Source organism: Saccopteryx bilineata, chromosome 3, assembly GCF_036850765.1.
Source record: "Saccopteryx bilineata isolate mSacBil1 chromosome 3, mSacBil1_pri_phased_curated, whole genome shotgun sequence".
Classification (NCBI taxonomy): domain Eukaryota; kingdom Metazoa; phylum Chordata; class Mammalia; order Chiroptera; family Emballonuridae; genus Saccopteryx; species Saccopteryx bilineata.
In genome coordinates, this window is record NC_089492.1 from 246,926,605 (window position 1) to 246,948,784 (window position 22,180).

General features: G+C 35.7%; 1 protein-coding gene and 1 non-coding gene across 4 annotated transcripts in view; both read left to right on the forward strand.

Moving 5' to 3' along the window:
* The window catches only part of USP24 (ubiquitin specific peptidase 24), a 150,625-nt gene that overhangs the window by 59,554 nt on the left and 68,891 nt on the right, over positions 1-22,180 (forward strand). For all 3 annotated transcript variants that reach the window (XM_066269088.1, XM_066269089.1, XM_066269090.1), the window contains 18 exons: positions 1,421-1,528; positions 1,731-1,826; positions 1,919-2,080; positions 2,277-2,324; positions 7,709-7,816; positions 8,748-8,897; positions 9,471-9,602; positions 10,413-10,524; positions 12,121-12,197; positions 13,088-13,228; positions 13,400-13,453; positions 14,721-14,836; positions 18,680-18,746; positions 18,872-18,982; positions 19,689-19,787; positions 19,876-20,049; positions 21,572-21,657; positions 21,837-21,930. In XM_066269088.1, the coding sequence (XP_066125185.1) occupies positions 1,421-1,528; positions 1,731-1,826; positions 1,919-2,080; positions 2,277-2,324; positions 7,709-7,816; positions 8,748-8,897; positions 9,471-9,602; positions 10,413-10,524; positions 12,121-12,197; positions 13,088-13,228; positions 13,400-13,453; positions 14,721-14,836; positions 18,680-18,746; positions 18,872-18,982; positions 19,689-19,787; positions 19,876-20,049; positions 21,572-21,657; positions 21,837-21,930 (1,935 nt within the window). The remainder of the gene's footprint in view (positions 1-1,420; positions 1,529-1,730; positions 1,827-1,918; positions 2,081-2,276; positions 2,325-7,708; positions 7,817-8,747; positions 8,898-9,470; positions 9,603-10,412; positions 10,525-12,120; positions 12,198-13,087; positions 13,229-13,399; positions 13,454-14,720; positions 14,837-18,679; positions 18,747-18,871; positions 18,983-19,688; positions 19,788-19,875; positions 20,050-21,571; positions 21,658-21,836; positions 21,931-22,180) is intronic.
* On the forward strand, positions 663-738 carry TRNAD-AUC (transfer RNA aspartic acid (anticodon AUC)). Its single transcript has one exon. It is a non-coding gene; the product is annotated as a tRNA-Asp (tRNA).

A 22,180-nucleotide genomic window follows, 5' to 3' on the forward strand; every position in this document is an offset into this window, starting at 1 on the left:
ATTTATATTTAAGTCTGAACGATGTTTTATTTTTAAAAAATGACCAGATTCCCTCTGTTTCATCCGTCTAAGACTCACTCTTGACGCTTGTCTCGGTCACGTGATACATTTATCCGTCCCACCCTAAAGGCTGGTCCGTGAAAATATTTTCTGACATTAAACCAGTCTGTGGCCCAAAAAAGGATGGGGACCACTGCTCTAACCAACTGAATTATCCAGTCAGGGATACTTCCCATGTCTTAACTTTAGTTGAATACTGTTGTAGTTTTGTTTTTTGAGTAAGTTTTGAAGACACACATATTGAGGTTTAGAGACTATGATATATATTATATATCCCTACTGCAATCAGTGAATGTATGTGAATAGTAGCTACTGAGAAAAATCTTGTAGAAATGAATTTTTAAAAGTCCCCTTGCCTTTCAAGTCTGTCACATGGTGAACAGTGAGCCATGATAGAGTTGTGATGAGGTTATAGAGTGAATTTCAACCATAAGGTTGACCGTAGGGTCTCTGTCTCTGCAACAGAGACTTAGTACTTATGGGATAAGTAATAATTAATTGAAATATCTATAAAATATTTATGAGCAAAATAAAAAAAAATGAGACAGATAAAACTCTCAGCTGAGGCCATCATTTCATGGTTTATGAATTGCCAAAAGTAGGCCCTGGCCGGTTGGCTCAGCGGTAGAGCGTTGGCCTATCGTGCGGAGGACCTGGGTTCGATTCCCGGCCAGGGCACACAGGAGAAGCGCCCATTTGCTTCTCCACCCCTCCGCCGCGCTTTCCTCTCTGTCTCTCTCTTCCCCTCCCGCAGCCAAGGCTCCATTGGAGCAAAGATGGCCCGGGCGCTGGGGATGGCTCTGTGGCCTCTGCCTCAGGCGCTAGGGTGGCTCTGGTCGCAACATGGCGACACCCAGGATGGGCAGAGCATCGCCCCCTGGTGGGCAGAGCGTTGCCCCTGGTGGGCGTGCCGGGTGGATTCCGGTCGGGCGCATGCGGGAGTCTGTCTGACTGTCTCTCCCTGTTTCCAGCTTCAGAAAAATAAAAAAAATAAAAAAATAAAAATGCCAAAAGTAAGTATGTTTGCTATATAATGTAATCAGTTTTTATTTTTTTTTAGCCAGTTGGAAATATTTTGTTCTCCTCTTGAAAGAATATGTCAAATTGAAAATTTGATTCTTATTTTTTATATACATTGTATTTTTAAAGATTTAATGCTGCTAGAAATATAAACAAGGCTAACTGATAACCAGTAGTAATGGTTACTTCATGTTCTTGCCAATATTATTGTGCAGGTGAATGCTGATTAGCCTAGTTGAATTTATCTTTGTCACTGTTTTGCTTCTGTAAATTGCCAGGGAGCAGACTTAGGTTTTCCCAGGTTCCAAGACTTAACTTTCTGCCAATGTCTCCTTTCTAGTCAGGACAATCATCCACCGTGATCGAGAACATTCACACTATTATTGCTGCAGCAGCTGTCAAGTTTAATTCAGATCAGCTTAATCATTTGTTTGTTCTCATTCAGAAGGTATGTGTTCAGTCAAACATCCTTACTTTTAAATTTTTCTAAAATAAGTTTATTTTGAGGTTTCTCTTCCTCTAAATTAGTAGTGTTTGAATGAACTCTTCTTACTTTATTAAACTTTCTTAGCTCAAGTTGCAAGTTGACATATAATGCCAGTTTGATGACCCTGCAAAGTGCACTAATTTTTGTCTTTTCTGTTCTTCAGAGCTGGGAGACTGAGAGCGATAGAGTAAGACAGAAGCTGTTGAGCCTGATTGGACGAATAGGCCGGGAAGCGCGCTTTGAGACCACTTCTGGAAAGGCAGGAGAATCAGATGAATATTTCTAGCTCCAAATACTTACAGCAGTTTTACTTGCGTATTGACTGGCTCCTCACATGTGGTGTTATTGTAGGTGTTAGAGGTACTCTGGGAACTGGCTCATCTTCCAACCCTGCCGAGTAGCCTTATTCAGCAAGCCTTGGATGAACACCTGACAATCCTTAGTGACGCGTATGCAGTGAAAGAAGCAATCAAGAGGAGCTACATCATCAAGTGCATAGAAGATATTAAAAGGGTTGGTTTTATCTTTGGTCTGGTTTTGTCAATAGTGCTGTCTGAATAATTAGAGCCAAATAAAATTTTCCTCCCCAATTATATAATTTACACTAAATGTCTTCTCTGTAAGCTCTTAACTTTAGAGTCCAAGATTGGAGCAGTGCAAGTACTGCTTTTACTGAGTCACTTATACTTCTCTTAAAATAAATTTTCAGCCTGGAGAATGGTCAGGTTTGGAAAAAAACAAGAAGGATGGATTCAAGGTAAGAATTTGCAATGGAACCAAATAAAAGGTATACTAATTTAATAAATTCTTTTTACTAAATTGCATCATAATTTAACGTTAATATGTTTTAGTGTTTTTTAGACTAATGTGCACTACAAACTGCTATTTAAATATTCAGGATCTATGCTTTATTCTTTAAAGCTTGGGAGTTATTGACTCTCAAAAGGGAAAAAAATACAGAATCACATTGAGAGTAGTTTTATTATGTTACTTTTGTAAAATTATAAATACTTCAACTTAGTCTTTCCTTTTTAAGTTAAGTCCAAAATGTGGACAACTTTAATAAGTGCAGTGGATTCTAAGTAAATATCATGCCCATTTTTCTCCCATAAATTGGAAACGGAGGAACATTCATAGAGTAGAAGCAAGGAAGAGAAAGAAAGAAGGAAAGAGAGAGAGAAAGGAGGTTCACTCAGTGCTGTCATATGGACCTTTCTTTAGGTGCTTGATTCAGATGTATTCCTAAAGCAATTCTGTAGACAGTTATTGAGTACGTGTCTGCTGCAGGGGCTCAATTTTAGAAGGTACGCTTAGTGACTGCAAGAGGGACTGGCTCTATACAAACCCTACCCTTCAGGAGTCTGGCCTCCAGGTTCCAGATTTCTGGATTATCCTTTGAAAGGACAGTTAGCAAAGGAAGTAGTGGTCACTGTTGTCCCCCTGTTGCTCCAGTCTTTCAATGTCAGTTCTCTCCTCTGAGCCGGCTGTTCGCAGTGGCCACTCACTGGAATTCAAATCGGTTGCTGTAACAAACCTGATCAGAGGAGCTGTGTGCTCCACCCATTTAGGCCCTCAGGTTGCCCAGACCAAGCAGAAAGGCTAGCACCCAAGGGATTTCATGTTACTGTTAACATAAAAGGTTTGGGTCAATAGCTAGTAGCTTGGTAATTTCATTGGTAAATCATTTTTCTTGGCTTTCACTCAGAAGTATTTCTTTAAAGATCTTGACTACTGTTAATTGTCATTGCTATATTCAGAGACTCTCAGCTCTTGTTAAGAGGCTTTGGTGATTCAGTGGGCTTTTATTATGTTATATATTTGGTCCTAAAGTTTACTTGGGGGTATTTAGGAACATGGTGTTTTATATTTCTGACATTGCAATTTGATGAAGTGAATTTCCTACATACTATCTAGCTTTAGAGATTTTAAAAGTCATCCACAGACTGGGACTGAATGCTCAGGTTATGAACAATTACTCCTTTAATTCAACCAAATTGCTCTCTTTCTATTCGATACAATTTGAAGTTTTCCAGTTTTCTCAGCTCAGTGATTTAGATAATTTAGCAGCCTCTGTCTTTATGAATGAAACTCGTCTAGAGTTATTTAACCAAGTTTAGATCCTTCAATAGTAATAGTAAGAGGAGAAGGATATCAATTTAAAAAATAGCCTTTTTTTCTTATTAACAGGTATATTTATTTATAGATAATGAAGATCAAAACTGAAGTGACTCCCCAGCCCCCAGGGAAATGACTTTTAAGACTAGAAAATTCTTCCGACCTCTGTTTCTTCCTTGTTACAGCCTGGCATTACTTAGCTCTTCTAGCTAGTCGCGTCGCTACATCTTTATTGCTTCTCTTTGCAGTTGCTTCATTCCGGTCTGTTGTTCCATAACAAAACTCGACAGTAACGGAGATTTTGGAGTCGTTTATGAGTCTTGAAAGGAACGGTCTTCCTTTTATTTCCCACTGCTCCCAATAAAGAAATCCTGATGTATCATTATTTCATTCGAAATAATACTTCTTGCATTTATATAGCACTTTTCAGTTACTAAGTACTCTCACAAATATCCTCTTAAAATACACATGGCTGAAGGGGGGCAGTGGGAAGATCTAAGCCCCCTGGATATGACTCCAGGCAGGGGGGGGAGTTATATACTGCCACTAAAGGTGTTTTTCTATGCTATGCCCTTTCCTGCCAGGCAGCAAGGTGGGCTGACTGGGGATTATGTCTCCCTGCCAGGCTGCACAGAAACTAAGCAAAGGGTAAGACAAGATCACCCACCTCTTACTCCCCTCCCACCCTCAGCTGCCTCTATTCCACCACTGATTCCCTTCCCCTCTGCTTTGACACTCTTAAAATTCCCAAGTTCCACTGCTATGTTCAGAAATTCTGACCTTTATTTCTTAACTTGATTTCTGTAGATTCTGCCAGGATACCCTTGGCTTCCTTGGTCCTCTTTCCTTTGCTTTATTTATACCTTCAACTATCTACCCCAAACTCCCTCCGTCTTATTTCACTTCTTTTTTCTTTCAATTAAAAAGTTTAAATGTACTCATCCAAAAAAATTACTAAACAAAGAAAATCATTTTTATTCAATTAGTGGTATTTGCATATTCCTTAAATCATTATCTTAAGGCCTCCTAGTTCAGTGGCTGGCAGTCTTTCAATAAATGCTGGTTCCCTTCCTCTTACTCCCTCCCCTTCACACCACAGGCACACTGAAATCCTTACCTGCCCACAGTTAAGTGGCCTCTGTTTGCCAAAAAAAAAGTAAAAGTAGCAAGATGTCCTCCGAATAGTGTTAGAGTGATGTGGTTAGCACAGGAGGAAATACTTTTTAAAAAATATTCTCCCATGCAAAAATTTTTACTTTGATTTCTAGATAAGTTGCTAGGTCTGGATAAGCAAGACAGGTGAGCAAATGGGGATGTTCAGCTTTGAGACTAAAGAACTCAAGAAAGAATATGAAAGTTTTCTTCAGATACTGAGAAGATTGTTAGAGAAGTTTTATTCAATTTATCTTTTTATGGCTCCTAAGAAGTGTTGGGAAGGCATGTATCAATCAGTATGATACGTTGATGAACATTAGAATAGCCTGAGACAGAACACACTGCCTCCTGAGGTCCTTATCACCGAAAATACTGGGAGACTAGTCAGTTAACAAAAATGAAGAAGAGGAATTTAAGTGTAGATTTGCATAAACCAGTTGATCTCTAGGACTTCATTTAATGTTGAGGCTAATTTAGACATAACATTAACTCCTACTTATGAAACGTCGGCTCCATTATTAGACATTATCAGATATGTTCATTTTAATTATTCACCATAGTCTTTTGCCTCTTTTGTGAGTGGAGAAGAGTAACATAAATTTTTCTTGTAACTTAGCAACATAATGCTATAGATATGATGGGATAAATAATATCTGTCTTGTTTGCTGAACTTTAGGAAGGCCATATCAGAAATACTTTCTAAATTCCAATTTTATACTTTTTTTGATAATTTTTAATGTTAAATAAAAATATTTTAATCATAATTGACTTAATTGGTCATAATGATACTTTTTAATATAGCTAATTATAGTATTTGCTAAAGTGTTTATATTTATATCCTAATGTTTATAATCCTTTTGGAAGGTATCAGTTTAGGCTTAAGCCTTAGGCTTTTAATCTCTGTCAGTTTGCAACTTTTATATTTTAGCAGAATATTCCAGCCAGTCTTGCAAACAGTTGGCCTTTAATACAAGGTGGGGCCAAAGTGGGTTTATAGTTGTGAGTACATGAAACACAGTTTATTCTTGTATTATTATTTATTCATTATTGTGTTATTTATTTGTATTACAACTGTAAAACTAACTTTGCCCTACCCTGTATGTACCTTATTTCTCTGATTCTAAGATGCTAGAGTTAATAATTATATAAAGAAGTAAAAAGAAACTACACATAACTTGTACCAGACATTTGTTCAGATTCCCATTCAAGTTTGTCAGCTTCCTGTGACCAGGAGTACCGCTTCACTGTGGCACGCTGCTTTTTGTTGTCTGTCATAGCATTTTTGACCTCTCTAAAAATCTTTTAAGATTGATTTTATACTTTTGAGGTGTGTTGATTATTACGGAGTTTTGTGTCCTTGTCCTTTCTTGTAAAACCCAGGCTGCTTTTTTACTTCATTAAATTACATATACTACACATGAAACAACTTCTCTGGAATTAAGGTACAACTTTGGACAGAGAGGCATTTAGTGCTGAGTGATACAGCCCTTCACAAAGTATGAGTCACACCAAATTCCTTTGGCTTCGAAAAATGGTTTAGTCTGAGACCACTGCAGCATTTTTGCTTTTAATTAAATTGGCAGGTGTGACAGGCTAGTTGGTTTTACATTATGGTGTAATATTTTTGATAGAGTTAAGTAGCAAATCAATGATCTAAATTTAAGTTTAAAAGCCTTCCTTGGTTGGTGTTTCCTATGCCAAGTGATAAATAAAATGAGATAAATGAACAGATACCTTTTATGTACAGCTAAGTTTGCACATACTCAGGTAAGGACAGCTATATCAAACAATCCTCTGCCTAGATGCTAGTAAGTTTCTTTTGCCATAGTGGTAAGAAGCATCAGTTTCAGAACTGTTGAAATTTATAAAACCTATATCTTAGAATCCAGGAAATATGGTATTGGCTGATGGGCTAGTGTCTGGGAAAGCCAGTATTGTTTTGGCAGTAGCACTCACATTTACATATTTGGTAGTAGGATGTTTTTTCTACAAAAGATATCAAAAGTACTTTTTGCCCCATAAGGGTCTTCATCTTAAAGAAAGACTTGAAGAAACAAGGCTTTTAAAAAAAATAGCCTTTAAAATAAATGCTCAGGACTATTAGTGTTTTAGACTTAATTGATTAATTGCTTATAAATTTTATAATGCAGTCTCATAGTTTAAAGATACTACTTATTTAAAAAATTATTCTCTTTTTAAAGATGAACATCAGGCTTTTCAGATGAGTACTATGATAGTCTGGATTGTCCTGTGCCAGCTACAGAAATAATACCTTTGAAAGTGTTTTTAAAAATGTAAAGTATAAGTATAAAGTGACTAATAATGAATAAAGATAGAATCATCTCATAAAATTGTTTTAACTAGGAAATACAAGCAGATTATATTTCTTTAATATTTAGCCACTATCAGTATCTTGATCATACCATTGGTATTTTAATCATATAATTATAGAAAACCATATTTTTATGCCATTTTACTCATTAGTCAGTTCAGTCTTATCCAAGTTAAGCTTTTGCCATTGATTTATTTTATTATGTCAACATGTCCTGGCAGCCTGTGCTACTTAATCTCTCCTCTGAAGTCGCTAATTCCTTGTCAATCTGTTTTTGCTGATGTACCCTGTACATTTGCTGTCACTTCACATCCACTCCTGTTTGCAGTTCTTGGCCTTAGGAAATTGCATGCAGAATAAGAAGTTGAAGACCGAATTATGAATGCATGGAGCTAAGCTATAAATGAGCAATGTGAGGCGAGAAATTAATAGAATGTGCAACAATGAATCCTAATTGACTTGGAAATTTTTTATAGCTAATAAATGTCATCTGCCATTTATGTTTAAAATTAATTAATGTAACTTCTTTTTAACTCTAGTCATCTCAACCTAATAATCCCCAGTTTGTATGGGTGGTACCTGCTTTGCGTCAGCTCCATGAAATCACCCGTTCATTCATAAAACAAACCTATCAAAAGCAAGACAAGGTAAGAGTCTAGTATTGCTATATCTGATTATTGTAGCATTACTTACTTACATAACCTTTTATAACACAAAATTGCATAAGATTGCTGTGTTTTGTAGTCGCTATTTTACATTTTGTGATTTTTAATGTAATTCATTGTGTTATTTAATGATTCTGAATTTAAACATTATTCTGCTTTCATTTCTGTGGAGCTTTTCTTCTGATATAACCTTAACTCGCCTGACCTGTGGTGGTGCAGTGGATAAAGCGTCAACCTGGAAACGCTGAGGTTGCTGGTTCAAAACCCTGGGCTTGCCTGGTCAAGGCACATATGGGAGTTGATGCTTCCTGCTCCTCCCCCCTTCTCTCTCTCTCTCTCTCTCTCTCTCTCTCTCTCCTCTCTATAATGAATAAAAAAGAAAAAGAAAACGTGTCAAACTGAATAAAGATGTAACTCACAGCATTCTTAAATAAAATAAAATAAAATAAAATAACTTTAACTCATTTCTTTTTATTTCCTTACTATATTGAAATAATTAAGCCAATTTTTTAAAGTCATAATGGTATTTTAGAAATTTGTTTGAAAAGACTCAAAGGCTTACTTTATATTGAAAAATGATTATAGTTTGCTTAGAGAGCTAGAACCTCCTTAGTGTAATAGACTTGAGAAGAAAAGATCTGGAAAGGTATATAAGAAGTGAATTAGTTTTGTTGAAAGAGTTTGGGGTTTTTTTAATCTCTTTTAGAAGAAAAATTTAGAAGTTTAATTCCCTAGTAAATGTACATACCAGATTGATTTTATTTACTTTTATTTTTTAAAGAAATGTGAGTGAAGAAATCATGTGTTTGCTATCATTCACCTAAGGACTATATGCTAACGCAGAAGTTTGTATTAAAATAAGAAAATAACTGTAAGTCCTCATACCATTTTGTTTTCTGTTGTTTTTGCCAAGAGCATTATTCAAGACCTGAAGAAAAATTTTGAAATAGTGAAGTTGGTAACGGGAAGTTTGATAGCTTGTCATCGACTTGCAGCAGCTGTGGCAGGGCCTGGGGGCCTGGCTGGTCCGACCCTCGTGGACGGCCGGTACACTTACCGGGAGGTATGGCGGTGTGCCTTTGTTTCATGATTTACAGGGTTCAGTTGGGCTTTTTGCACTTGAACTATATAAAAATAGTATTTATGGGGTGTAACTCTGAAGAGGTTGCATGAGATATCTTTATAGTGGTAGAACAATTCTGTATCTTTACTATAATCATTTCAAAATAAAAGTTTAGAAAATCAATGTTTGTAGGTAAATTACTTGAGAACTGCCTATGATAAAGTAATAAAAATAAACATATTTTCTTTGACATTGATATGAAATATTAATTGTAAATTCTGTGGATAGTTTTTTGTTTTCAAATCAATTGATTAGCTCACCAGTTGTGAGTGTGTGGTGTTTTACTTGAAGATTGTTAAAATTATATTTTATTGTCATCTAAAGTCAACCGAATTTGTAATAGACTTGAAGTAGCTTTTACTGCATGTACTGTCAGTTGTAAACAGATTTCTTACATATACTTTACCCTAAATTACACAAAAAAGCATTAGATAGAACTTTTGTTGTTGTTGTTTTAATTTTGCTTTTAGGTATGACTACCTAGAGTTAAATAATTTTCATTTCATTTTGCAGTATTTAGAAGCCCATCTAAAATTCCTAGCATTTTTCTTGCAAGAAGCTACTCTGTATCTGGGTTGGAATCGTGCCAAGGAAATCTGGGAATGTCTTGTGACTGGCCAGGATGTTTGTGAATTAGACAGAGAGGTAAGATACTGTGAACCAAGTAAGGCAGAAGTGGGATTTAATATTTCATTTTTTTGTGTCTCACATCTTCAATTCTAAACACTTTTCAATTTACTAAGTGTAAGTGTATACTAATGGGCCAGGAGCTATAAATGGTGGAAAATTATTTTTAATATATTTATGATATAAATAAATGGGTATTTTGACAATTTTTATACCATTCTGGATAAAACCAAATTTAGCCAAGTTAAATTTAGCTAAAACATTCTCAGTGTATCATTAAGTTTTTTTTTCCTGTTAACATGAAACTGATTTTAAGTTACCAAGAGAAAACTGAGTTCCTGTAATGATGTTTTACCCCAGAAACACCAATGAATAAGGGCCCAGACTGATTTTTAGAATTAAGGTTAAACAACTGAAAATAGATTAAACCAGAAGCTTAACACCTGTTTTGATATTTACTAGCAGTGGATCACTGTTTCTTTCTCTCATTTTATGGAATAATATTAACTACTTCAGAGGATTGTTGAAAGAAACAGATAATATGATCGTACCTGGCACATAGCCAGGCTTATTAATAAATGTTTGTGGAAAAACCCAAGTATAAAATACAAAGAGAAGTATAAGTATATATTTTCATTATCTAGGGGAAATACTGCTACTAACTTAATGCTTTATTTCGTCCAGAGTTCTAAGCATTTAATTTTTGGTATTTTGGCAATAAAAGTTTTTGAAGAATTAAAAATAATTTATCTTTACTGTCCCAATTTAGAATATGTATTTCCCCGAAATGAATTTTAGCTCTAGGGTAATACCTCTTCTGATCCACAGATGTGTTTTGAATGGTTTACGAAAGGGCAGCATGATCTTGAGAGTGACGTGCAGCAGCAGCTCTTCAAGGAGAAAATTCTTAAATTGGAGTCATATGAAATCACTATGAATGGTAGGAAAAACCAGAAAATCCATTTTTCAGTTCTTTAAAAGATTTTATTCTTTCCTTCTAAGCCACCTTCTCAAAAGCAACCAAACAGTTTGGAATAGCTTTGTGATGCTTATATACACAGATAAACTTTTTTCTATATAAATGTTCTTATAATTAACTTTAATTATATGGCCTGATAATTCAAATTACCAAACTGTCTTTTCATGAGGTTACTTAGTTGAAAAAGGATTCATTTAAAATTAAAATTTGCCAAAGTATAGAGGCCTTCCTTTAAGGTGTTTCTTTTAATTGAAACTTTTTATTGAGATATAATTTACATACCATAAAATTCACTTTTTTTTTTAAGTGAGAGGCAGGGGGAGGGGGCAGAGAGACAGACTCCCACATGTGCCCTGACCAGGATCCACCTGGCAAACCCCAGCAGTGCAGTACTCTGCTCATCTGGGTCTGTTGCTCCATTGCTCAAACAACCGAGCTATTTTAGCGCCTGAGGCAAGGCCATGGAGCCATCCTCAGCACCTCAGCTAATGCTCTAACATTGAGCCAACCAGCCAGGGCCAAAATTTACTTTTTAAAAGTGTACAATCAGTGGCCTTTAGTACGTATATTCAAAATGTTGTGCTATCTTCACGTCTCTCTAATCCCAGAATATTTTCATCACCCCTAAAAGGAATCCTGTACCTATTAGTAGTCACTCCCCATTCTTCCATATCCTCAGTCTCTAATCTATTTTCTGTCTTTATGAATTAGCCTAATCTAAATATTTCATATAAATGGAGCTGTACATCATGTATCTGGATTTTTTCATTATGCTTAGGCATGCTGTTTTCAACATTCATCTAGGTTGTAGCATGTAGTTCATTCCAATGAGGCCAAATACTATTCCATTATAAGGAATTTTGTTTATGCATTCATCAGTTGATGGCCATTTGGGTTGTTACCATTTTTGGCTATTAATAATCATATTGCTACAAATATTCATGTACAAGTTTTCTGTGGACACAGGTTTTCATTTCTTTTGAGCATATACATAGGAATGGAATTGCTGTACCAGATAATTAGCATTTGAGAAACTACCAAACTGTTTTTGCAACGTGGCTACATTGTTTTATAATCTCACAGCCATGTATGAGGATTCCAATTTCTCTACATCCTCACCAGTACCTGTTGTGTCTTTTTTATTTCAGCCATCTAGTGGGTATGAAGTAGTGTCATGTAGTATTTATTGGAATTTCCCTGAAGACTGATATTAAGTATCTATTTATGTGCTTATTAGCCATTTGTATATATTCTTTGGAGAAATAACTATTCAAATCTTTTGCCCATTTTTAAATTAGGTTATTTGTCTTTTTGTTGTTGAGTTGTAAGAGTTCTTTCTATATTCTGCCTACCAGCCTCATGTCAGAAATATGATTTGCAAAATTTTTTCCCATTCTGTGGGTTTCCTTTTTCTCTTTCTTGACAGTCTTCTGAAGCACAAACATTTTTAATTTTGATTTAGTTCAATTTATCTATTTTTTCCTTTTGTTACTTATGCTTTTGGTACCAAGCTAGAAACCATTGCCTATTAAAGATTTAAACTTTCTATAATTTCAGGTTTTAACTTATTTAAAACATTTTTTGAAAATGTAAATCTCTGTGACCATCGATTGAAAAGACAAGGAGCTCAGCTGGTAAGTACATTATTCTCAAATCTGGATAACTTAAATAATCTAGTAAAACTTGACATTCAGCAAAAGCATGTTATAACCAAGATAAAGCATGAATTTTTTTTTAAAGAATGGATATCCTTTGTCTGCTGTTTTCTGCATTGATGACAGCCGACTTCTCAAATCCAACTTCTTGCTGATCTGGGGCAGCCAGAGGCCTCCTGTGGCTTGGTAAATGCAGAGTAGGGTAGTTCCAAATGTGCTTCCCACTCCTCAGATCCATCAATCCGCATGCTCCTAAAAAAGTAACAAAATCTTTAGTTCTGGAATAGCAGTGGCAAGGATTTGAGAAGGAGAATTGAGGAACAGAAGATGAAGCAGGAAAATGATCTAGAGATTGTCTATAGCTGATGTTTATATCTACATGTGCACCTTTAAAAAAGAAAAGAAAAAAAAATAACTTTCCAACATTGTTTCATGACCTGGCTTCCTGGATGGTGAAAATGTTTACGAGATCTTTTAAGCCATTGGGAAGACCAACTTGAGCTCCAAGGATTAGTAACTACTTGCTTGACTCCATTTCCTTTTGAAGAAAAGCTCCTGAAGATTGAACACATCTCACCCCTGAGCTATTTATGCATCAGTGGTTCATTTGGATAGATGCCTAGTGTGGGTGTCAGGGTGTCTGAAGAAAATTTTCACATCTTTTCTAGTTCCCTTGGATGTGGCCCAGTGTTTCTGCAGTTGTTTTGTTTTAAACCTCCATATTTGTACAATAATATTCTCATGGAAAGCTTGGTTTTTGCAGGCTTAATTCATATTGAACTAAAGAGGTGTGAACTTAACAATGTAACAGAAAATAATTGTAATTTTGTGGGCTTGGTATACTATATAATTTTTTTTCTTTTGAACAGTATGTAGAAAAGCTGGAATTGATAGGAATGGATTTCATTTGGAAAATAGCCATGGAATCACCTGATGAAGAAATTGCAAATGAAGCTATTCAGTTAATCATAAACTATAGTTACATTAATCTAAATCCTAGGTTAAAGAAGGTGAGTATCTATAGGAAGAAGATATTCAAACACAAAAGGGCAGAGAATTATACATTTTTTATTTATATGTTGGCATGCCTGAAAATTGACTTCTTTATGTTGATGTATGTCCTTAATGATTGCAGTTAAATGCCAGACTAAGTTTAATTTCCATATACCTGTTACTTTTAGGATTCTGTATCGTTACATAAGAAATTCATTGCTGATTGCTATACCAGATTAGAAGTGAGTAGCAAGTTTTATTTAACCTGTTTTTTAAATAAATGCTTTGGCATGTTTTCTTTTATAATTCTGTATTTTGAGATCATATATAATGTTGATATTTGTGGCTGGATCCTTTTGAAGAATCTGTGAACAGTACCATATTGTAACATAGGTAGCAGATGTTTGCCTCGATGCCCCCAATATAGAAGTGTGCTTTATGGGAAATTGTGTCTTCTCTCTCCGCATCTCTCTTGTGCGCTTTACCTACCCCGCTTGGAGGGTATAGGAACTGCCTTCAGGAAACAGGTCTATTCCACATTCCACTTTTCCAATACATTATTTTTTTTCTTTTTGGCTCAGAAATTTTATACAAGCACTAGTTTCTTTTCCCCGTCCTTCCCCATGTTTCACCTAGTTTATATTATAAATGCTATTAAAGGCCACAGCAGGACACTCAGTAGTAGGTGATGTTAGTTGTCTTTGTCCATTAGAAGCCTGCTGTGTAATACTATCTCACGTATAATGCATTAAACATTTGTTTTCTTAACCCTTTGAGTAGTGATATTTTTTCATGCTCGCTGACCCCCAGGAGTGAGTTTTTTTTCAAAAAATGAAATTAGTTCCAGTTACAGTTTTATTAACTTCAAATCACGTTTGTTTGATAACCAATTTATGGACACAAGAAGAACATACATTTGCCTTTTTTTAATGTTGAGTTACACATATTTTAAATAAAAATTTTTGTATGCTCGTACTCTGGATGGTCAGGAGGCACAAGGACTTAAATGAACTTTCTTACTAGTCAAAGGGTTAATTTGTGCTTATTTTATGTGTACTAAAGAGTATTCCAAAATATGAAGTGCTACTACGCTCCCACATGTTAGTAAGTTAAACATTTTGGTAATGAATATGTACTAGAATCTGTGTACAATTTCCCAACTTATGACTTTTATACAAATAAGTCATCATAAAAAACGTTTAACATATTCAGGTACCCTAAATGAGGTACCATATATTAACATATGTAGAACGGTAGTTCTCAACTGGAGGTCATTTTGTCTCCCATGGATCATTTGGCAATGTCTGGAGACCTTTTTGGTTGTCACAGTTAGAGGGGTCCTACTGGCACCTGCTGGTGGGAGGAGCTTGTGAGTAGAGGTCAGGGATGCTGGTAAACTTCTTACAATGCCCCACATAGTATTCCACAACAGAAAGTTTCCAGCCCAAAATACCAGTGGAGCTGAGGTTGAGAAACCCTAATATAAAATGATGATATCTTATTTCATAGGCAGCCAGTTCAGCACTTGGTGGCCCCACTTTAACACATGCTGTGACCAGAGCAACAAAAATGCTTACAGCAACTGCCATGCCAACTGTAGCAACATCAGTTCAGTCTCCATATAGGTAAGTGATTGCAGAAGCTATGACAAATACATAGCATATAAATGTGTATCAGGTTTTTTTAACTGGCTTTTTTTTTCCTATAGAGATCTCTCAATTGTTGATTTGTTTTATTTCATAACTTTGCACATAGTCATATCCTAGGAAATTATGTTTCCCATTATTCATCCCCAAATTTGTATCTCTTTTAAAGATTTGTAGGTCATTGTCATAACCACCCAAGTATTGTTCTGCTCCTACCCCTCTACCTACTAGACAAGGTTTGTTGTTTTTTTGATTCATTTAACTTTTACTCTGTGAAATGAGTAATCTTATCTATTATGATGGAATAAAGATATATTCATTGCATGAAAAGTAATATTTTTAGTTTAAAATACTTACTTAGACATCTTATAATTTTTCTCCTTGATCCAAGGCATTAAGATAAGCAAAACGAAGAAGATGATGATTAATTAAAACTGCACATAAGCATAGTTAGCTAAAACATCATTTGCTTAAAATTATTTTTCAACGTTATTTTTAATGAGAACTTTATTCCCAAATATCTATGTTAAACTGAACTGACATTGTAAAATCAGAGTTCAGTATTTACTGTAGTTCTTTGATATAGTAAGTAGAATAAATATTTAGAAACATTACATTGGAATAACTAGAACACTTTATGAAGTTTTCTAAGCCTTTCATTACTGGTAAACAGCCCAAATCAGTAATACCCAGGAAACCTTGGCAGGTGTTTAGAGGTCTCTGCACTTTACTCTGCTGCCCCCTAGTGATAGGTACTCATATAGTCTCAATTCCTGGAAAGACTTGACGTATGTATATGTATGTATGTATGTATGTATGTATTTTTATTTACAGTTGGGGATATTTCTTTTCTTTTTAAACCCTTCCTTTGGAAAAGGCATCAAGGCAATATCCTTATTCACATTCTTTATCTTTTTTTAAATGAGATGAGTGCTGTATAGTAATGCTTTCTTAATATGAAAGAAGCCAATAAAACTCAGCTCTCTAAAACCTCTTTTTAAAATGGCAAAAAGTGATTATAGGTTAAGACACTTAAAATGACTTTGCATTTCCATCTTCTTGGAAGTATCTCAAATAGATTTTCACTAAGAATATGTATCAAGAATTCCTAATTATATGTTTATATGATGTAGTCCATCTTTGTGACCCAGGTTCTCAATGATTCCTCTTATAAACCAGAATAGAAATGCACTTATGAACTATTAGATTGGGATTTCCATACTGCTACTTCTTTAAGTAGTGTGCTTTTTTGCACTTTTTCATTTTACTCTAAATTGTTATATATTGGACTAAAGAACAAAACCATATAATAGTTTTTAAATATTCTTATTATAAACTGTAGACAGTTAATAAGAATGTGTAATGACAAAGTTGCACTTGAACCAGGACATTGTTCCTATCTTATTTTACTAGTTTTTTGTTTGTTTGTTTAGCGAGAAAAAGGAGGAGGGAGGGATGAACAGGGACAACCAGACAGGAAGAGAGAAATGAGAAGCATCAGTCCTTTGTTGCAGCACTTTGGTTGTTCAGTGATTGCTTTCTCATATGTGCCCTGATGGGGGGGGGGGGGCTCCAGCCAAGCCACCAACCCCTCCTTGCTCAAGCCAGTGACCTTGGGCTTCAAACCAGCAACCTTTGGGCTCAAACCAGCAACCATGGGGTCATGTTTATGATCCCACGCTCAAGCCGGCAATTCTGCACTCAAGCTGGATGAGCCCGTACTCAAGCCAGCGACTTTGGGGTTTCAAATCTGTGTCTTCAATGTCCCATACTGATGTCTATCCACTGTGCCACCGCCTGGTCAGGCTTATTTTACTAGTTTTGAAAGAACTTTTTAGTGACCATAACTGTTCCTGTGGAAAAAGTTATTCTTTCATCTCTACAGAATTTTGCAGTACTCTCTGGGATATAATTCATTATTGAGGCATTATTAAAGCAGTGTACTTAATAATTCACTTACAACATTTAGATATTTCTAAAAGATTTTTCCATCTGAATATCAAATTCTGGTTCCTGCTCATGAACTGAAAGAATTTAGAACTCTGTTATATGTATTCACAAAACTGTTAATATCTGTTTAACTAACTTTTTAAAGTGAAATTTCCATTACTGCTAATCAGCATACCAGACTAAGTGTTAGAAAATAGTAGTACCTCTTTCAGTTTTAGAAATATGCCTGTTTGAAATACCTAGACTTTCTGGAATAGCAAATATTTAAAGGTGTTTGGATTTTTCATTTCTGAATGTGAATACATGTAGCGTTCTCTTTAATAAAGCATGGGGCTATGACTAAATAAGCTGCTGAATGTTAGAGCCCTATTAAAGTCATCTCTTGGTATCCAAAGGGCATTGGTTCCAGGACAGGGAGATACACACACACAATCCAAGTATGTTCAAGTCCTTTATATAAAATGGTGTATTATTTGCATTAACCTATATTTGCATGTGGTTACAGCAAGGTATGCCTGCACATCACTTCATTTGTGTGGATTCAGTGTAGTGCTCAGCTCATATAATGCAAATTTTGTGTTTTGGAAGTGTGTGGGTTTATTTTTAATACTTTTGATTGAAAGTTGTTAGGATCCATGGTGTGAAACCCAGATATGGAGGGTCAGCTATATTTCAAATGATAAGCAAATTTTCATAAGTCTGACCATGTATGTGTTGATTTAAGTACTTTGAAAACCCTAATGATAATTCTTATATTTTAAGTTTGAACTATACAGAGTGTTCAAAAATGAACACTTGTTTATTCTTTATTTCCTAATTCTTAACCTAATTAAAACAAATAATACCCTAAGTGTTTATCAGTAGATGAGTGGATAAAGAAAAGATGGTATATATCTACAGTAGAATATGACTCAGCCATAAAAAAAATAATGAAATCTTGCCATCTGCAACAACATGGATAAACCTAGAGGGCATTGTGCTGAGTGAAAGAAGTCAGACAGGGAAAGACAATACCATATGATTTCACTAATATGTCAAGTCTGAGAAACAGTAAATGAACAAGCAGGATAGAAACAGACTCATAGATAAAGAGAACATTTTGATGGTTGCCATATGGGAGGGGGCTTAGATGAGTGAAAAAGTTGAAGGGATTAAGAAGTACAGATTGGTTGTTACATAATAGTCATGGGATGTAAAGTGCAGCATAGGGGATATAGTCAGTAATATTGTAATAACTATGTGTGGTGCCAGGTGGTTACTAAATTTATCAGAGTGATCACTTTGTAAGTTATATCAATGCCTAATCACCAAGTTGTGCACCTGAAACTAATATAATATTGTATGTCAACTGTAATTGAAAAATAAAACATTAAAAAGTAACAAATAGAACTTTTTATTTGTGGAATACTTCTGGTTTGCATTTGTCTGCTAGTTTTCAGGCAGTTTAGAATGTTGATTCCATGTGTTCACAGAATTATGTGGAATATTTTAGTTATAAGATTGTGAGAGTCAAGCTCACTGATTTTTTTCATTCTTGGTGGATTGACATACAGTTAGGCCTGGAGACCTAGAGGAGATCCAGGTCCTCTATTTATGGAACAACTGTTGAAAAGAAACAGAAGAGGAAAGAGAAAAACAGGAAAGGAACTGAAGGGAGAGTCAGGCTTCTCCTCCCAGTTCCATCTGTGTGCTACAGCTGTGACCTGGTTGAGTTACTTCCTTCTTGGGTTAAAGGGAAATTTAGTCTTTGCAAATTTCAGTCTTTACCAGTGGGTGCTAACTATGATTGAGGTTTTGGTGAATCAAACTGAAAATGAACTCAAATCAGCAGTTCATTTCAAATATGTCTTAAAATTTTTTTTTAATCCCTAGATCCACTAAACTTGTCATCATTGAGAGATTGCTGCTTCTGGCAGAACGTTATGTGATCACTATAGAGGTAAGCCTCTCTTTTTTTTAAAGCAACCGAACATTCCATAACTAGACTCAGTGTGTTAGGTGTGTATTTTTGAGATGTTTAACAGTGGCACTGTGTATCTGACTTGTTTTACTATGTTTTTCAAGGATTTTTACTCTGTTCCACGAACTATTCTACCTCACGGTGCCTCATTTCATGGACATCTTTTAACTCTTAATGTTACCTATGAGTCTACCAAAGATACCTTCACTGTAGAGGTAGGTTTACATTGAGCTCTGCAGCTATTTTCCTATTGTCTTGTTATTTTTCATAACCCTATTGATTAAGATATCTGCATGAGTGACTCTTCTAAAAGCTGTTTGGTAAGCAAATTTAGAATAAAGACCTGAAATGAAAAGGAAACTGATGGGGTATAAAGCAGACACTTAGGTAAGCATATAATATCAGGTAGTGGTGAGGGTTACAAAGAATAAATAAGAATAAAGCAGGATAAGTTGGTAGAGATGATGGTTATACATGAAATACCATGTTAGATAAAGGTGGACCGGGAAGATCTGAACACAGACTTGAATGAAGTGACAGAGCAAGTCATTTCTAGGGAAAGACATTCCAAACAAAGAGAGCAGCAGGTAAATAGGCCCTGGGGTGGGGTTTGCTTGGCTTATTAATGACAAGCAAGGTGGCTGGTGTGACTTTGAGAAAAGAGAAGAAAGAATGGAAGACCTGCTGTGGAAGAAGGACTTGTGGATTTTATTCCATGTGTGATGGATGGAGAGGAATTGGGGTGAGGAATAGGACTTTTACTTACAGCAGAAGGGGAGCCTCGTGGGGCTGGGATTCTTGTCATTGATTTTTTGCTGTTCTCAGCTTCTAGAACAGTGCCCAGTACACAGTAGATGCAACTTACAGTTGCTTAAATGAGCAAGTAAATGCATTACAACAATGCTTAATTTTATTTTACAGGCTCACAGTAATGAAACCATAGGGAGTGTCCGGTGGAAGATAGCCAAGCAGTTGTGCTGTCCTGTGGATAATATACAGATATTTACAAATGATAGTCTGGTAGGTTTAAAAAACTGTGGCCCTCTAGCCTGATGTAATACATCCCTTTTCCTTTTCCTCTTAATAAGTAAGAAACCACTTTTTGCAGCTGACAGTGAACAAAGATCAAAAGCTACTCCATCAGCTGGGCTTCTCTGATGAGCAGATTCTTTCGGTGAAGACTTCGGGCAGTGGGACCCCATCCGGGAGCTCAGCAGATTCCTCCACCAGCTCCAGCAGCAGCAGCAGTGGGGTTTTTAGTTCCTCGTATGCCATGGAGCAGGTATTGAGGGAGACATTTCTATTTTAAAACAAGATTTTAATCGTTTTGCCTTTAGCCGTTATAGACTTGGGTGATTGTGTCCTTTTCTCTCAGACAAATCCTGACTTTCCAGAATTGTATCACTGAGAAACACTGGGCATCAATTGGGAGAAGGCACACAATTCATCAGTCTTCTGGACCATAGATTCTTGTGGTTCCCTGAATCATTCTGCCTGGCTACTGCTTCCTATTCCTCTCATATATCTCTCTTCATTGGTTTTCCTTCTACTGGGTCATTCACGTTAGCAGTTACACATGCTGTGTTATTCCTACCATCATAGAAAAGCTTCCTTTTCCTCTCAGTTCCATCTTCAGTTCCTGCTCTGTTCTCTCCTCCCAAATCAGCAGAGCTCCTTGAAAGTGTTGTTGAAACTCTTCTGCCATCCTCTTTTCAGGCTCTTGTCAAGGTTTTCTGTCACTTCCACATCTCAGTCCTCATTTTCTTGATGTTTCAGGAGATCACTGCCCCCTGAAGTACTTTCTTTACTTGGCTTTCAGACCTTTGTGTGACTGTGTCTTTTAACTTAGCATAACCTTGCTGTAGATATCAAAGGACTCTTCAGGGTTAGTGTCTGTATTGTGGATTTTTTTTAAAGTTACAATAGAGTACTTATACAGTACTCTATATGTAGGGGTGGACAAAAGTAGGTTTACAGTGTAAGCACACAAAATAGTTTCTTCTTGTATTATTATTTATTATTCTATTATTTTCCATACAAACAACTGTAAACCTACTTTTCCCACCCTTGTATGTAGCAAGAATTTAAGAAAGAAATTTTATTCAGAATGGTATTGTGACAGTTAATTAGGAACAATAACAATGTATATAGCATCTTCAAGTTTAACATGTTTACACTATTTCATATTTATCCTGAATTTATTAAAAAACTCCCCCTATATAAATAAATACATTCTGTAATAATGTCTAGTTTCTTATTCCTTCTAATCAGAAAATAGTACTTTGATCATATCTGAATCTCTTCTATGTACTTGTATTCATTTTTTCTTCTTACCATTAGCAAAAAACAGGGTAACTTCTTTTTCTCAACTTAGATTACACATATGCCTATATATTGTATAAGTGTGTGTGTGTATATTTATATATACATCCTGCTGTAATTTTGCTTTTAAGTTTCTCATTGCTTTGTGTCCTCATGACAAGCTCTCGTCAGCTTTCAGCATACCCACTCTCCCTTCTAGTAATTACACTTGCCCCTGTTTAACCTCTCTTCTTCTGCCTGCCCTTTGGTACCACAGCTTCCACCAGCAGGCAGGTATCAGAAGAGAGCCCAGGGAGTAGCACACTGGAAGGCTGGCAATCCTGACTCTGTGTTCCCATGGGTCCTTCAGTGCAAATAAGCACTGCCCTCAAGTTTTGTAGTGGCCAGTCTTTCAGAACTAATATTTTTATTGTTGGTAGGTTTACTTAAAAAAGAAAATTCTTTTGTAAATTTCTATTCATGTTTCCCCTTTTTTCCCATAGGAGAAATCCCTCCCTGGTGTTGTGATGGCACTTGTGTGCAATGTGTTCGACATGCTTTACCAGCTTGCCAACCTGGAGGAGCCACGGTAAATATTTATTAAGTTTGACAAAGAGAAAGTTATAAAGGTTAGGGAATGAAGTAACTTTGCACTTGAAGTGCATTGTTCTTTTACTTGAAGTGCGTTTTACTTTACATCTTATACTTAATGACTCTGTTAATTGAAACTGGCTCATCTGAAAAAAATTTAAATTTGAAAAATTTCAGGATAACTCTACGAGTACGAAAGCTTCTGCTCCTGATACCCACTGATCCAGCCATTCAGGAAGCGCTTGACCAGCTTGATTCATTAGGGAGAAAGGTATGAGTATCTTGGATAGTTATTTAACTGGCATGGAATATTATACCATGAGTCAGTGAAAATACAACATGAAATCATGTCAGGGTCATTTGATATCTTTTTCATAATGATTTCTCTTCTTTTGAAAAGTACTTTATAAATGGAAATCAGAACTTCATGTTGGCTTTTACAGTATCTAAATAGACTAAAAAATGATGTCAAATTGTGAAACTATAGAAAGGCTTTAATACCATCTATTTCTGCTTTCTTG